General features: G+C 33.4%; 1 protein-coding gene across 7 annotated transcripts in view; it reads left to right on the forward strand.

The window, feature by feature from the left end:
* Positions 1–17433, forward strand: part of LOC122631448 (glutamate receptor ionotropic, kainate 2-like) — a 74869-nt gene that overhangs the window by 22503 nt on the left and 34933 nt on the right. For all 7 annotated transcript variants that reach the window (XM_043817139.1, XM_043817140.1, XM_043817141.1 and 4 more), the window contains exons 4-7: positions 7431–7682; positions 15065–15240; positions 15395–15448; positions 15591–15755. In XM_043817139.1, the coding sequence (XP_043673074.1) occupies positions 7431–7682; positions 15065–15240; positions 15395–15448; positions 15591–15755 (647 nt within the window). The remainder of the gene's footprint in view (positions 1–7430; positions 7683–15064; positions 15241–15394; positions 15449–15590; positions 15756–17433) is intronic.

The raw sequence follows: 17433 nt of genomic DNA on the forward strand, positions 1-17433 counted from the left end.
GGGATGGACAATGGAATGTCCATTTTTTTTCATTCCCGAAAAACAGCTCGTCCATAAGAGAATTTGTACGAGAATTCAATATCAACCGGTAATCCTTTGGCGAGGTTTGTTTCCATTTTGTATGTCGGTACGGTTACATGCAATCCCGTGAGAAAATCAGATAAGTGAATTTATTCTTTTCTTTTTGTCGGATCGTCGAACGTTCGAAATCATTTCCTTTCGCAATCTCTTGCCGTTGAATTCCATCAAAGTGACTATACGCTCCTGCTTGCCCTTTTCTCGTCGTACCTTTTACCGTTTTATCATCCCTTTCCTTCCTTTTCATTTCTCGTCTTTTATATCTACGAAAATACTTTGTAGACGCGTCTGGTACCAATAGAATCGGTAACTTCTACTTGAGAACAAATTTAAACGATATAAAATAATATGATTCGAAAAAATATTTAAAAGGCTAATACAGAATTGTCCGCATTTTCTCATAAATATTTTTTACGATTATCTAAACGAGTAAAAATGCGACGTCTCGATCATTCTCCATTGAATATTAATCGTTCTAATTCGATATTCTGTTCGACTAGCTCGTTCGCGTATGAATCAATATTGACACTTGTTCTAGAACAGTTTCAGAATTCGTTTCGATATCGTTCCTTCGATCGAAGATATTTTTATTAAACGAACACGGTGGTCGTTCATTGAAATTAGTTTAAATCGAATTATTTAAGGGTACTAAATAGTATGCATTTTATTTGACGGTTTATATCGTCCTGTTTGGACTTGGGTAACGTAATCTGCGAGCCGAAGGGACATTAGGACGAGGAGCATACAACGTCAGCGACAAAAATTGTTAGAGGGAGTGGGAGCTTGAACCTCGTTAGTCAAGGCAAAGTCTAACAAACGATTATTCGGCGGTTCGTTTCGTGGCTGGAAGCCAGAAAACGGTCGTTCGACCTTTCTTTCTTTCTCTCTCTCTCTCTCTCTCTCTTTCTTTTTTTAGTTTCCTTGACGACCAGCTCAGTCTTTCTTCTCGACATCAAAGGATTCTGCGTTTACGTTCTTCCAATAAGTTTTTGAAACATTTCTCGTAAGCAGTTTATTTCCTTACAATTTTATTTAACGGTGATCCTTGAAAAAAGAAAAATTAAAATATCGATCGTCCGAAAGACGTTTCCTTTGGTGGCGATTATGACGTAAGGCGTTTTATACCGTACATATAGATGTAACGTAACATATATCGGCCAGTGGAAACGAGGTGCTCCACAACGGCATGTCACGTGTTCGAGAGCAGCACTTGAGGGTTCTGTTCCCGATCCCTCGCACAAGTACTGCTGCTTCTTCATGTTGCTAGGGCCCTCGATCTTCGATCTTCCGTCTAAAACTTCCATGGACATGAATACATAAGCGAATGTATTTACATATCCGAAATAGGGCTAGTCATGTAAAATCAATAAAATCGATTCGATACTAGCTGTCATTCTTCTTTCAACCACTTATCATTTTTCGAACTTTCAAACTATATTAAGACTATAGCGTAGATGGTCTTCAAATGATCGGATCATTTTTTAATTCGTTCGAAATATGTTAAAACGAATACGTGCTTTAGAACTTGCGATAATTCTACGAAGGTATATTTATTGAAGAAATTGCTTCTATTATAAGAGTAGTATCTGAGTACGTAGATAAAAAGAGGATATTTTCTCCTTTAAAATGGTTTTTGTTTCAACTCTCTACGACTTTCCGTTCCGCGGATATATCCTTTTTAATTTGCCATTCATAATTCTCTACAAGCACGTGCTATCTGGAGTAACATTGAATGAGTGCGTACGCAAGTGTAGTAAATAGTAGAAACAATTGAATTCCGAGAATTTATATAGGTCACTGGGTCAATAGTATTTTTGAAAGAAATTATATAGGTCAGTGTGTCAACGTAAATACTTTTTATTAATATTAGAATATCTCCAGAACCAAGCATCGTAGAGACTTAAAAAAAAAGCATTTTAAAGGAAAAATTTTTCTTTATTTTATAAGCGTATTGCTAATTGTTAATTAACAATTTGTTATAAACAATTTGTTATAAATAATTAATGTTATTTTTTCAAGCTAAAACTAATAAAATAAAAAACTAAAAATTCATATAAACATTATATATATTTTTAATAATTTGTTATGAACAATTTGTTATAAACAATTTCTTATAAACAATTGACATAATTATTTTTCCGAAAGCTAAGGTCATATAATGTATACATATATTGTATACATACATATATATATGTATATATTTAACAATTTGTTATAAAAAATTTGTTATAAATAATTTGTTATAAACAATTTGTTATAAATAATTAACGGTATTTTTTTAAGCTAAAACTAATAAAATAAAAGACTAATAATTCATATAAACATTATATACATTTTTAACAATTTGTTATGAACAATTTGTTATAAATAATTTCTTATAAACAATTGACATAACTAATTTTCTGAAAGCTAATTATATATAATGTATACATATATTGTGTATATATATATATATATTTAACAATATGTTATTATCAATTTGTTATAAACAATTTGTTATAAACAATTTGTTATAAATAATGTATTGTAAACAATTTTTATGAACAATTGACATAACTAATTTTTTGGAAGCTAAACCAATATATAATTCATGCATATATCGTATATATATATTTAACTATTTGTTATAAACGATTTGTTATAAACAATTTATTATAAACAATTTGTTATAATTTCTCAAAAACTAAGAATCGTCATTCTATGAAAAATAGGAGTTTTGTTAAGCCTTACATGTGATAAAAAGCAAACTGAGTTCATGAAGTAAATTGAAGGACATTTTTAAAGGTTTTAGGAAGTAAGCTAAGGAAATAGGAAATTCAATTTTGAGTTCCGAATGTGTGCTGGAAGTTAGAGTATAGAGAAAGTAGAATGGTTGAGTAAGCCTTTGAAGTCGCACAATGTAAAGAGAAGAGTATAAAGGGTCAGGATGTGACAGAACAGAACAGGAAGAAATAAATCTAGAAGAAATAACACGTTTATAGAATTAAATAAAATTTAATTAGAATATCGACGAATTAAAACTAAACACCATTCAAAGAACAAACCTCAAAAAAAGATACGAAGAGTCCTGAGTAACAATCAACTTTCAAACTCTGACGTCCCAGTAAATATACAATATTTGTTAAGTAAATTCGATTATGATAATTACTACGTTTTTTTACTTAACGTGGATAAAAAAAAGAATAACTTGGAGTATCGAAAATATTTATATATACATATATATTCGAAACGGTCAATTCAAAAGTTCGTTTTTCGAAATGATAAAACGTTTGATTTGAGAGGAAATTAATTTTTAAAAATCTACAGATACTCTTTTCCAAGATGGAATTCTTGCGTATGCATTTATGCGTTTCTTTCTTCTTCTATTTTTTTTTTTTTTTTTTTTTACTTCAAGAGCTACCTTATTTCTTACATCACGAAGTAAGTATAAGAAAAAACATAGAGAGAAAGAGAAGGTAAGAGCTTTCAATTTTCTTTAGTAAGTTCGAAACACCTTAAAAGGATAGCTTCTCCTTTCGAGCGTATGAAATGTTTCGTCTCTTGATATTTTCTTCGCTCGATGTATAGGACGCGTTACGAAATGAGATGTTCCTTTTAAACAAAAAGAAACGAGGGAAAGAAGAAACGCCATAGTAGTCGAGAAAGTATTCCCTCAATCAGACTGAAATTGTGCGACTCTTGGAAAGACGTGGACTAGGACGGAGCAAAATTGATTCCTGTCTAACGTTGGAAAAGATTTAACGCGCAATTACTCTGATTGCATGTGAAGGGACGAATTCAAATTTGATTGGACAATATCAAACATCAAAGAACAATAGCGATATTCATTAGGTAGACGAACATCTTTATCCTTTTCTTTCTCGATAATACTTTTTTAATGATCGTTATCTCTGAATAGAATTATATTCGATCGAAAAAAAGATCATTGTTGGGACCGTCCGTGTCATGCGATATTCCTCTGTTGTTTTGTTCCTCCTTCACAACCCATCCATTCACTCTTTCCTACCCTCCAAATCTTCTCATTAACGTATAAGATGAGATAAAGATTGTCTTGCTTTATCCGTGTAATGTATCACTTTTATTTCTTGTTAAGAGATAAAGAGCATAGACAATTATCTTAAAGTTATTTCAATCTCCGATAATCGATCGATTTATGTATGTCACGATTTTATGCTATGTTTAATATTAATTACTTCGTATCATTGTAATTTACCGAGTCAATCACGAAATTATTATTTTTTTTTTCTTGTTAGGTTTCAAGCAATTGGCGGATAAGACTTCATTAAAACGAAATATTACGGTTTAAGTGCTAAATACTCAAGTTACTTGCAGATTACGATGAAACACATTCCATAAGGCGGAGGAGGTTAAACCGACTAAATACTTTGTAGTTTTAATGAGAAGCTGCGGGCTTTGTCAGAACGAAGAAGTACGACTGCTTTTCCACGTGGAGAAAGTTTATCCGGAGAAAGTTATTCCGCAGAAATTACCGTTGGGTTGCACGTAAAAAGTAGAGCCAATTTGCGTTTGAGAATTCTGCGTTTCCGTTTCCTAACATAGACATTTAAGCTCGTTCTCGTACTATGTAAATATGGAGAAGGTGACAGAGACAAACTAGCCGTTCGCCAGAGACATTTCGAATATAGAGATTTTGTCGCCATACTGAAAATGATTTCTCCATAATCCTAACGCGTTTATATTACCATTTAACTGTTCAATTAAATATTTAAATCAATGTCAATTTGACGATTAGTTGAAAGAGATAGTTGATCCGTTGATTATAATATACTTTATTCATGAATTTTTTTTCTTTTTTTTTTTTTTTTTTTTTTTTTTTACAATAATTTAAAATATCGTTAAAATTTGAGCGAAAATTTTTTATAATCTCTATTTCATCGTTTTAATTCTTGAAATAAATTATACGAATATAGTTTTACGCTTAGAAAATTTTAGATAGTTGAAAGATATAGTTCGTTCATTTATCATAATATATTTTATTTACGAATTATTTTTACAATAATTTGAAATATCGTTAGAATTTGATCGAAAATTTTTACAAATTGTAATTTCTCTTTTATCCTTCTTATTCTCGCAATAAATTATACGAATATAATTTTACATTTGTTTCGATCTAAAATTTACTCGATATCAACTTCATAATGTTAGATTAAAGTTTAGTCAAGACGAATGATAAGACGATTGGTAAGATGGCTACAATTTCAGAGAGAATCTCGTCTAGGCGACATACCAGAATGGACGCATTCGTCTCACTTCCATTACTTGCGAAGAGGCAAGCCAAAGTGATATAGCGTAACGGAGAACATCGCGCGAACACTAACGATTATAATCTAAGGTTAACGTACATACAACTGGAAAGCGGAGTATAAGGAAAATGAACATTCTGAGAATCCCTCTAAATCTTGAATAACGTACCGGTGTATTACGAGTGTATATATATAGTCGGTACTATTGTAGAAATAAATAATACTAGCTAAACTAGTTCTCGCATCTTTCAATTCGCAAGAAAATCCCACGTAAATCAGAAGTTCAAGCGAAACGAAAGTCTCGTGATTACTTCGAGCGAGTCCTTAGGGAAGATTTCGAATTTATCGGTCTTCCCTGCAGATCCGAGAAATTGGATTTTTCCTGATGATGGTCACGAAAAAATGGGGTGAGTGGATGGGTGGCTGTGTGGGTGGTAAGAAAACGATAGGAGGGATCATAGAAAGAGAACGATATATAATTGCTATTAATAATTCGATATTGACACGAACGATATTAGATGATAATTACGAAAATATAAATATCAGAAAATCTTTGCGTTTGTTAAGATTATTATTTCCTCCTTTTCGAATACTCGAACGACGGATTAAAATGTAATAAAGGAGCTCACGTTTTACGACGACATTGCTGAACATTATGCTTCAATAGGTTAGCGCAACCGATATCGCTCGAGGTAATAACGTTATAGACATTGACATTCTTCAACGACGACAAAAAAAATTTATTCCCGACAGGAAGCGTCGTTGAAGCTTCGTGCTTTTACCGATCTCCTTTCCATTTTTCTTTCCGTTTATTCGGATCGCTCGTAATTTATAAACGAATAGTTTAAAGGACTTCTATGATCGAGCGGATATTAAAAGTATCGTGCGCACACACACACACACATACGCACTAATGCACATGCATGGAATTGGAAATGGAATCGCTCGCGGCGAATAGATTTTGATCTCTTTCGAAAGATAATAATCATGGTAAATACTATTAATGTGAATAGTATACTATTAATGATTGTTATATTAAAATATACAATATTAATTAACGAAAACTTTTCGACTTGTTTAATTTATATAATCAGGAATAATCAGAAGTAAATAAATTCGATATCTACCATTGGACATTTTCCTTATATTTAGAAAATGAACGATATAACTTATGAGAGTTAGGTCGCCAGTAACAACCGTTACAACTCGTAAGATAACCTCCGTATGTTGGAATATCGGACGGTCATCGCGTACTGTACGTACGCATATACATATGTACGTAATATCTATGTAAGTACATAAGTATATATACGTTTGTACATACTACTACGTTTCTCATGTTGGTCCGCAGTAACCTCGCCAAAGTGGAGCAGACGATATTGCACCATATCGAACGATGTACGTAGGACAGTTTTAACAAAACGTTAAATTTAGTTTAATAGTGAGTCAACCAGATTCTACGATGTCGAATACACTGATATCATAATTTATAATTACCTACGTAATAATTTGTAATATGAATGAGAATAAATATTTCTTCTTATTCGTAGGCTATGTTAAAAAATGAACTATGTTTAAACATTATCATCTAAGATTAAGATTTGTAATATGTGTCAGAACATATATTTCTCTTTCTTTTTTCTTTTCTTTTTCGTGGGTTATGATAAAAAGTGGACAACGTTTAAATATTATAATTTTAAATTCAGATTTGTGATATGTGTGAGAATAAATATTTCATTTTTACTCATAGGATATGATAAAAAATGAACTATGTTTAAATATTATTATCTAAGATCAAGATTTGTAATATGTGTCAGGACAAATATTTCTCTTCCCCTTTTTTTTTTGTGGTATACGATAAAAGACGAACAATTAGATTTTTTTTTATGATTAAAAATGAACAAATTTAAATATTATAATCTTAGATTAAGGTTCGGAATGTGTGTGAGAATAAATATTTCATTTTTATTCGTAGGACGTGTGATAAAAAATGAACGACGTTTAAATATTCGAAATCGCGTATAAATAATTCTGTATTATAAACAGATGCGTTTAATAATTTAATCGATAAAAAAATTGATGTTTCAGCGTGCCATCAGGTCAAGCACGGCGTTCAGGCAGTGTTCGGGCCTTCGGACCCGATACTCGGTCAGCATATACACAGCATTTGCGACGCACTCGACATTCCGCATCTCGAAGCCAGGCTGGACCTGGACGCGGAAGCGAAAGAGTTCAGTATCAATTTACATCCCGCACAAAGTTTGCTCAACGGTGCTTATCAAGACGTTATGGAATTTCTCAATTGGACCAAGGTGGGAATCATTTACGAGGAGGATTACGGTGAGTACGATTAATATCGACAAGGGAAAAACAAGATTTTCACGTTTCAAGATATTCAATATGACGAAAGCAACGATTCGAGCGTAAAGTAAAGATCTTTTTTAAACGAGAAGACATTAACTTAAGAAATTGCCGTAACGTCTTCGTTACGTTTTCATCGCCGTGAAAATAAATTGGTACGATAAGAATCGCGAGAAGATGGAAAGGGACTTTCTGTAATAATTTTTAGGTAGTTGCCGTAAAATCTTTCTTTCTTCTTTTTTTTTTTTCTTTTTCTTCTTTTAGACATTTGGCAACTCAGTCTATATTTCATTTTTACGATTTTAATTCAACAAGAAACTGTGCCTCCGAATGTACCATCATTAATCGTTTCATTAATCGTTCTTTCTCATACCTTTTTATAGCAAAACGATGTAGTAAATGAAAATATTAAAACATCTTTATTTTCCCAAGAATTCAACCTTAGACGAGTTTTAAAAGAGACACCAAGACGATGGAAAAAGGGACTCGAGTACTCTTACGTATTCTCCTTGCTCCATTTTTCTCACGAACATTAAACGAAGTTGCATATTCATAATCTTGTCGCGAAGTTCGTTGGTAGGCTTTCGATGAAGACTCTTGTCATTGGATTTACGTCCGATCGGCCGATGGTTTAATCTTGCTTTTTACGTCTCAAGCAGATCATCCTTACCCGATTAAAATTCAAATTAAAGCATAAACGGCGAAGGAGGGTAGGGGAAGATGAGATGACTCGATTTCTCGACTTTCATCGAACGCTTTGCATAACAAGTATATCTATCTGTCGGAAATTGTACGAGGCTCATTGTAGATACGATTTCATTTCGAAAGATTATCTGAAGTCAAATCATGAGACGTAGAACAATGTGCATATTGAGATCTTCAAAGTAGAATAGGAATGGAACTACGTCCGAAGCCATAAGTCAACCAGATTCGTAGAGCTTCCTGTTTCCTGGAACGCGAGGGTGAAATCGATCGAACATTTCGGAAAGGTCCGTAACAACATCGAACTCGTGTCATTCACCTCGATCGTTTCCGGTCTTCGAACTTTCTTATGTTCGTCCATTTTGGTCAATTTCAAATGTGTCGCATCATCAGAATCATCTATTTTCTACATCTTATTTAAAGGTATTTAAAGACATTATCATCGAACGATCAAAAGATGTCTGTTATAAGAAAAAAAAAGTCTTGAAATATCAATAAAAGCGAATATTATATTTTTATAAAATATCATAAAACGAATATTATATTTTTTCTATATTCAATGACATATTCATATACCTATGCCTATACATACATAAATATATATACACACATATATATATATATATATATATATATATATATATATAAAATATATGGAATGGAACACTACGTTTCACGAATCTGTTGAAAACGATTCGCTAGGAACGCATAAAGGACGATGCTTCGGTCGTTTCCAATTTTCGAATTTATCACAGCTAGTCTCTAACAATCCGTGACCACTTTGAGCGAAGCTCTTTTTACCAGAACACGTTTGTTCAAATTTCCTTCGAAAGAACACTTTTATCTCGACAAACGCGTTAGCTACCAGCAACTGTTTGAATAGACTCCGAACTAGTTTTCCATTCTAGCCTCGTTTCTGCTTACTTTGTGTAACGCATCGTAGAAAAGCAACACGATAACGTCGTTCGAATATTGAAAAGATTGTAGATTAAATGTAAAGTATGAACGTGATGGAGTTCTCCATTTCCGTTAATTTAGTCCGTGACCTTTTCTTTTTTTCCTTTTTTTTTTCGAAAGAGATCCAATATCTATCATCAAAGTCAAGAAGAAGATCGACAGAGTTACCTTGATAGAACAACCCCTGTCTTCTTTTTCCTCTTGCCGTAATACTAACCCTCGAACCCATGCCCTCGATTATTTACACCCTACTAAAAAGGGATCGAAAGCATCGTTTTATAATGTCCTACGTTTCACATTCGAAGAGTAGTGTCCCAGTAACGTCGATTGTGACACTTTCCTGTGACAACTTCCTAACATTCTTTATCTTCCTTTTAGTTTCAACGTTCGTTCGCATTAAAATTCTTCGAAACAGTTTCATTGTCTTATTTAAAGCTCAGATTCGTTTCGAATGACAATTAGTTACGTTGAAGGTAAAGATGCTGATCAATGACATTTAGTTCGATGGATCAAACTGGATCGAAACGAATAGAAAGATTCGAGCGTACCGTAGCTATCCATCCTTTATCGTGTAAAAGTAAAAAAGGATATTCGCGAAACCGCTCGCATACTGCTTCGTACTCTTGCCAGCCTGATTCCGTGTCTCTACGCTTCGAGAATCGGCAATGAGCTTTCGAATACAGCCATCACCAACCATTGTCGAACTTTCAAGACTCTTATTCCCATTCCCGAATAAGCTTTCCCTTTTCCTTCGCCCTCCTCGATTCTAAGCGCCTTCCTTCATTTTCCTTCCGTCTCTTTCCTCCTACATTCGGCCACGTTCCTTGAGAAACATCCAGGACAATGGAGTTACGGACGAGAAAACGAATCGTCACGCCGAACACGCCGTCTCGGTATCTCGATATTTCGTCCTCGGAACGTAGAACTTTACGGACTTATCCGAAATTTGAACACGATCCGTAGTATAAGGCACACCTCGGAACGTTAATTCGAACATGCCACGACAACAACAATAACAACAATGGCAAGAAAAAAGAAGTAATGATAGAAAATGATGAGAAAGGACAATTTTGAGATTTCGAGAACTATAATTCCTGAGGTGAAACCAACGGATCGCAAACTTTCAAGATATTTTGTCATTTCGTTGAGAGGACTATCTTCTCTTTTACAACGGACATCTATAAATCTCTCTCTCTTTTTCTCTTTCTCTTTCTCTTTCTCTTTCTCTTTCTCTTTCTCTTTCTCTTTCTCTTTCTCTTTCTGAAAACGACTCACACTTTTTCTCGCGGCTTTCAGCTTGAAATAGGGAAACACACCGAGACACGAAAGACCGGTAAATGTGAATTCTTATCACGGTTACTTCAAAAGATAAAGAATGCAAGACACTCGCGACAAGTAAAAAATTACAAATGACTCCTGGTTACTCGTTTTGCTGGCTCAACGCCTCTTTGATAAAAGAGTAAAAGAATCGGAATTCGATAACGAATGATTCTTTTGCACGATTAATCGAAATGTGAAAACTAGTAAACTCTGATTATTTTTCGAGATAACTTCTTCGATATTTGAATCCTAAAACGATTCGATTATCTCGAACTTTGTTCTCGAATACGCGATAAAAAAAAACGGAAGAAGAAATTCAATGAGGAATTTTTTTTTAATTTCCTTCTCTCTCTCTCTCTCTCTCTCTCTCTTTCTCTTTATCTTTATCTTACTTTCTTTTTCCTTATGGTTTATATACTGCTTTAAAATCTACATATATAGTATGTTTATTATATCATCCTTCTTTGTCTTATATTACCACTCATCCATAATTCTATTTTTACATCCATATGAGATTTTCTTTCCTTGAAAATATATTTTCTTCTCTCTCATTCTATCTTCCATTTCCGTAAGACACGGTGCGATATTTCGTTTCGAAAAAGATAGATCGTAAGTGGGTGTCATTAGAAGGAATAAAAACCGATATAATAACTCCTTTCTCGAAGCCGCAGGCGCATTCTCCAAGTGTCCCTGGAGAAATTATCCTTTTCGAAGGACCGTCTGTCGCCTCTGGCTGCAACGTTAGCTAGCCCTTTTCTTCTTTCCTCCTCTCAACCGTTCCCTCTGCATAAGATTCCGTACTCTCGCTCGAAACCTGAAAACGAGGAGATTCGTGTCACCGAAGAAAGATTTATTTGGATTTTCACTTTGTTACCTTCAAGGTCCATATATACATGTATATTATACATATGTGTATATATATATGTATATATATATATATATATATATATATATATATATATATATATATATATAGAATAGTTCGAGAAGTGATGGCCTACTTTTTTTTAAAGCTTCAATGTACTATAAATTTAATCGATATCTAAAAAAAAAAAAGCAAGATATATATGTAAAATTAGATGAATGAAAAATTATAACATCTAAAAGATATTTTTAGATGTTTGTAAAAAAAGAAAGAAAAAAGAAATTGTTTCCTGTGAAAAAAGCAATCTCGTCCGAACAGTTCGAGAAAAGATAATCCATGATTCTAAGTCCAAATAAAAAAAGAAAGTTTTGAATGTAACAGAAAGAAAAATTATTTCTTTTGCTCGCATAAAACTTCTCTACAGAAATCATATAAATGCAAAAATGGTTGAATATTCTTTGTGAAATCACTTATTACAGTCTCAAACATCGAATCCATATTATCTTGTTTCGTTGTACAGCTCTACTGCTCTTTATTCTCGACGCATTCAACATTATCTTCTTCGTCAAAATTTTCTTCAGACTGTTCGACTATATAATCTAAAAAATTTTCATCCGAGGATGAATTCTCTCTAAGAGAGAAGTTTGCGTTTGTGTTTGCTCAAATTTTTAACACGTTTTGTTACTTTTTCCGCTTGAAACGTCTCTTATATTTCCTAATTTGTTGAATTACACCTGATGACGTACCGGAGATTAGATTAATTTTATTTAGCGTTGTGGTTAGTGTGTCAAACATGAGAGTCTTTTTATTTATTGTTTGCGAACAAGCAAATAAGATAATTATCTAATGGTTCTTTATTTTCCTTTATATCTTCTTTATTACCTAAGATAGATGTTGTTTTAATTGTATTCTTCATTTCAGGAAGAACATAATAGAACTTCATCATTCAAAATAATTAAGATCCATCATCTCCGTAAGCAATGTATAAATTTATAACGGGTCACCTATCTCTGAAAAAATCGAGTCATCTACCTCGAAGTCAGATAATGATAATACACTTGATTTTTTAATAATATTAAAACAATGTCTCATTACACGATCATAAATATAATCTTGAAATACCATATTGATATATTGCATATAGAAGTCATTATTTTTTAATAATTAGTTAGTAAATTATGATTAAAAGAACGAGCAAAAAATGTGTGAGAGTATTTAATATCTATATTAGAGATAAATTATTTAATTCCTTAATTGAAAACAAATGAAGAGTATTATTCATGAGTTTGCTCAATAATTGTAATTTCTATCGTTAAAAATATCGAAAAATCAAGCTATATTTATAAAATATGAGACCGTGTCGTTCTACTGGCAGGATCATATCATCCGAAATTATTATTTAAATATTTAATAAATTATTCTATATACATATAAATGAATGACTAATTAATAATAATATTATTATTAATTAGTCATTCATTTCGCTTAAATCTATCAGAAATCTTCGATCAAAATTTTTTGTAGTCAGACAAGCTCACTTTTTTTTTTCTTTTTTCTTTTTTCACCTTCGTGATACATAGTACATTAGCACCTATCTCACTTTTCTCGATCATTTATTTAAGTCCCTTGGCAGATGATGTCAAACAATTAAAATTAGCATAGACATACTACATTACAAGTTATAACGAATGGACTCATTCGTGCACGTTAACGAAATAAACGTGCAAAAAAGTTGTTCGTTCGTTCATTCGTCCACAAGAAAGAAAGAAAGAAAGAAAGAAAGAAAGACGAAAGAAATGAAAGAAAAAAAGACAGAAAAAAAGAAAGAAAGGAAAGAAGGAAGAGTAATATAGGAATGTCTAAAGTTAGGGCAGGATGATGGATGCATCTGTATTCCGTACAGTTCACCGCGGAAAAGCGATGGAAAATTATGTAGGGAAATCATTCCATGACATAAACAAAATTCTAACTTGTATTTCATAATTAATTATAGCGTGAGAAAATCTGCTCCTTTTTTCTTGTTTCCTTCTTCTTCCTTTTATTTCCTCACCCTCCCATCAAAAATAAATAACGATCTTATTATAAGAATATATAAAAGAATATATCTTACGAAATAATTTGATGAATAAAGTATCTTATAAAGTAAGATATTTTATTTATCTAAAATAAAAATATCGACGAGCTGTAGATGGGAGAATTGCGTCGATATCGATATGTGTGGATACAACGAACGAGAGAGGGAAATAGAGATGCGGACGTAGACGTAGATACGTAATACGCTTTCGAGCGGATTTCGAAGATCCATCAGGGTTTCGTTTGTGCCGTCGACGTTTACCTTGAAAGATTAGCTTGACTTCGGATGTTCTTGCCCACCGGGAGGAGCAGAAGAGATCGTATTCGATGTCGCGCGCGATCCTTCGATGTTTGCAAGTGGAAAGGGTACCTAGAAACGAGGGTAGAGTGAGAGAGAGAGAGAGAGAGAGAGAGAGAGAGAGAGAGAGTAAAAGAAAGAGAGAAAAAGAGAGAAAGGAGATGAAAGGGAGACTTGCCACGAGTCGAGTTATCCAGGATCGACTTCCGTCCTGGAAACGACTAGGGAGACTTTCTCTCTCTCTCTCAAGAGAGAGAGAGAGAGAGAAACGAGATTCTCGCGGGAACTTGGATGCGAACGAACTCGAACCTAGGAAGACCCGCAAGTCGAGATGATACCTTGATTACTTAGGCACTGCAAAGTATTGATTTCATCGGGTAGCGCAATTCACGGGTTTCGGTCCTATTAAATCGAACGAGCTAATAATAGATGACCAATTACCGAACGACCGCTTCTCTTTCTCGTCTCTTTCCCTTTAGTTTTCATCTTTCCATTCCCCTATCATTTTGTATTTTATTCTAACTAGATAGTATTTCTATTATAGTTAATCCTCTCTGAATGCATCCTTTTAAAATTGTCCCGTAAGACGCACGTAAAATATTTCGTTATGAATGTGCTGCAGGTTAGGTGAGTTAGTGCATAAATTTCTCAACTTTCTCTCTCTCTCTTTCTCTTTCTCTCTTCCTTTCTATTTCTCACCGTAGGAAACCTCGAAACTTCAATATTTTACCTATGTAAAGTTCTCGCGCTTTCGTGAACGCAAAGCCACGGAGAAATCTCTTTGTCCACGTGTGTTATACGAACCGAAAAGGAAATTGCTATTTTCGAGGGTCATATTAGAAGCCTCGCGTAGTAGCTTTTCTAAGAGAATTTATTAGTTCGACAAAAATAATTCATTGCTCCAAACTTTCGATGGGTTTCCCTCGACTCTTGTTAACTATCGATGGGACTTAAAGATACATACATACATACATATATAATATATATATATATATAAATAATATACACTGTTATGCATATTGTTACAATGTTATATATATTGTAATATTTATATAATATATATAATATAAAAAGAAAAAGAAAGAAAATTGATAAAAAGAAATCTCCGTCAGAGAAAATATCGATCGACGGCTCGACGTGTTTCAGGATTGGTGAAGTTACGGGAACTCGTGAGATCGCCAAAATCTTGCGAGATGGAGGTTCATCTCAGACAGGCCGATCCCGATTCATACAGGCAAGTCTTGTCCGAGATGAAAAGCAAGGAAATTCGAAATCTCATCGTGGATACAAGACCGGATCATATGCATCACTTTTTACGAACGGTGAGAGGGAAACGCTTTGTCGATTTAAACGTTTTTCATTTTTCCCCTGTCTCCTCCCCCTCCCTAGGGCATCCTCCACCTGCCTCGTCCTCCCACTCTTCTCCCCCTTTCCAACTTATCCATTCAAATTTTCCAAGCAAATTTTTGTTCACAGATATTACAGCTACAGATGAACGACTACAAATATCACTACCTCTTTACGACTTTCGTAAGTATTAACGTAAAGTATCGAAAAGACGTAATGCGAAAGTCATGTACCAAGGTTTTCTTCCTCTTTTTTTTTCTTGTCCTTTTTTTCTTTTCTTTTCCTTTTTTTCTCCTTTTTCTTGGGCTCCTTTTCCACGTGTAAGGATATCGAGACTTTCGACCTCGAGGATTTCAAGTACAATTTCGTCAATATCACTGCCTTCCGTTTGGTCGACGCCGATGACGTAGGGGTGCGAGGCATCCTCAGGGATATGGAACGGTATCAGCCAGCCGGAAATACGATTCTGAATAAGTCAAAAGTTATTCAGGTGAGTAGTGTATTCGATCTCTTATCGCACGTATACGATGCTCGCATAGGATGATCACTCGAGCTTTCACGGTCTATTTTCAAAATGGGACATATTTATTTATACAAGCAATAATGACAGACTCGAACGAGAAAACTCCCTTCTGTTTCTTTAAAAAGCAAAGATATTACATTTCCTTTTCTCTTGTGTACCGTTCTGTTCGCCAACGTTACATGTACGTGCAAATAGCTCTGTTGGATTTCTCAACGAGTTGGAGTCTATGGTATCTCTCCGAAAAAAAAAGAAAAAAAAAAAGAAGAAGAAGAAAAGGGGAAATGAGATTGGAGGGTGTGAAAAATAATAATAATAATAACAATAAAGGTTGCCCGAAGCGACGACGGTCGCAACGGCCATAGCAATGGCCGCCTCGACAACGCTTCTGGAATAATATCGTCTTATTTGAATTATCAGGAATTTTTTACGAGGCCGAAGCTTTCGAGCTCCATAAATGACATTTATTCCGTCGTCACACAGATGTCTATTGAGAAGGAATGACACGATTGAACGAAACGTGTATTTTTTAAAAGCAATATTTTTTCTGTCGCGAATAAAAAAAAAAAAGAAAAGAAAAGAAAACATAACGGGATGGCTTGGAAAATAAAAACACTAAAGATTTATATTTTCAATGAAAGATTTGATTCACTTCTTCTTTTTTTTTCTCTTTTTTTTTTTTCTTTTTTGGTTCTTCATTTCGACGTGATTTTAAAAATTAATTTTCCATCGTACCAAACAAGTTGTTCGATTTTTAATGTTCCGTTAATCAATTTCATATTATTTTTATTTCCATATATATATATATATTTCCATCAAATACGAAATATATGTATTATAACATATGATTATATGTATATATAGCTGTCATAGTTTTCTTTTTCATTCTTATGTGATTATAAGATCGTAGGTAGAAGGTTGGACAATTTTTGGAAGTAATTTTTCTCGAAATATTCTAATCTGCATAGAAATTGGATGAAAGCTTGTATAGTTATATTATGATTCATGCACGATGAGCACATTATACGATCTCAATTTTTTCTTTTTCTTTTCTTTTCTGATAGTCATGTGCTTTCATATATATATATAATATATAAACAAATATTACATAAGATATTTCGGTTCTACGTTCTTATTACGGATCTCTCGTTGTCGAGGAAAATTCATCGCACGTAATTGCATAAATCGGGTTTAGCTCGACCACGGACTCTTTTAGTTTGCTCATGCTCCCGTTTCATATCCGTGAAAACCGTGTAGCGAACGAATATAGTCATTTATTTTCAAATTCCTCGATCGTTTCGAACTACCATCGTTCTACCTTCATAAAATCAGTTAACATTCAATCGACTAGTTGGTTAACCGTTTCCTCCGAAACTCAATAAGTATCTTTATAGTTTAAAATTATCGATCGTATGTACGCATGAGAGATCTAATCAATTTCATAGTACTCATTAAAAATACACTAACGTGATGGAACATAAATGATATTTACGATAGGTGTATATACTTTATATGTACATACATATAATAAATATATATACATATATTTATATGTATATATATATATATATATTTGATTAATTTTCGAAATATGCCCTTTATTACGATTCTATTACGTTATATCGAAGAAGCGAGAGAATGTAATTAT

This window comes from Vespula pensylvanica, chromosome 9 (assembly GCF_014466175.1).
Source record: "Vespula pensylvanica isolate Volc-1 chromosome 9, ASM1446617v1, whole genome shotgun sequence".
Lineage (NCBI taxonomy): Eukaryota > Metazoa > Arthropoda > Insecta > Hymenoptera > Vespidae > Vespula > Vespula pensylvanica.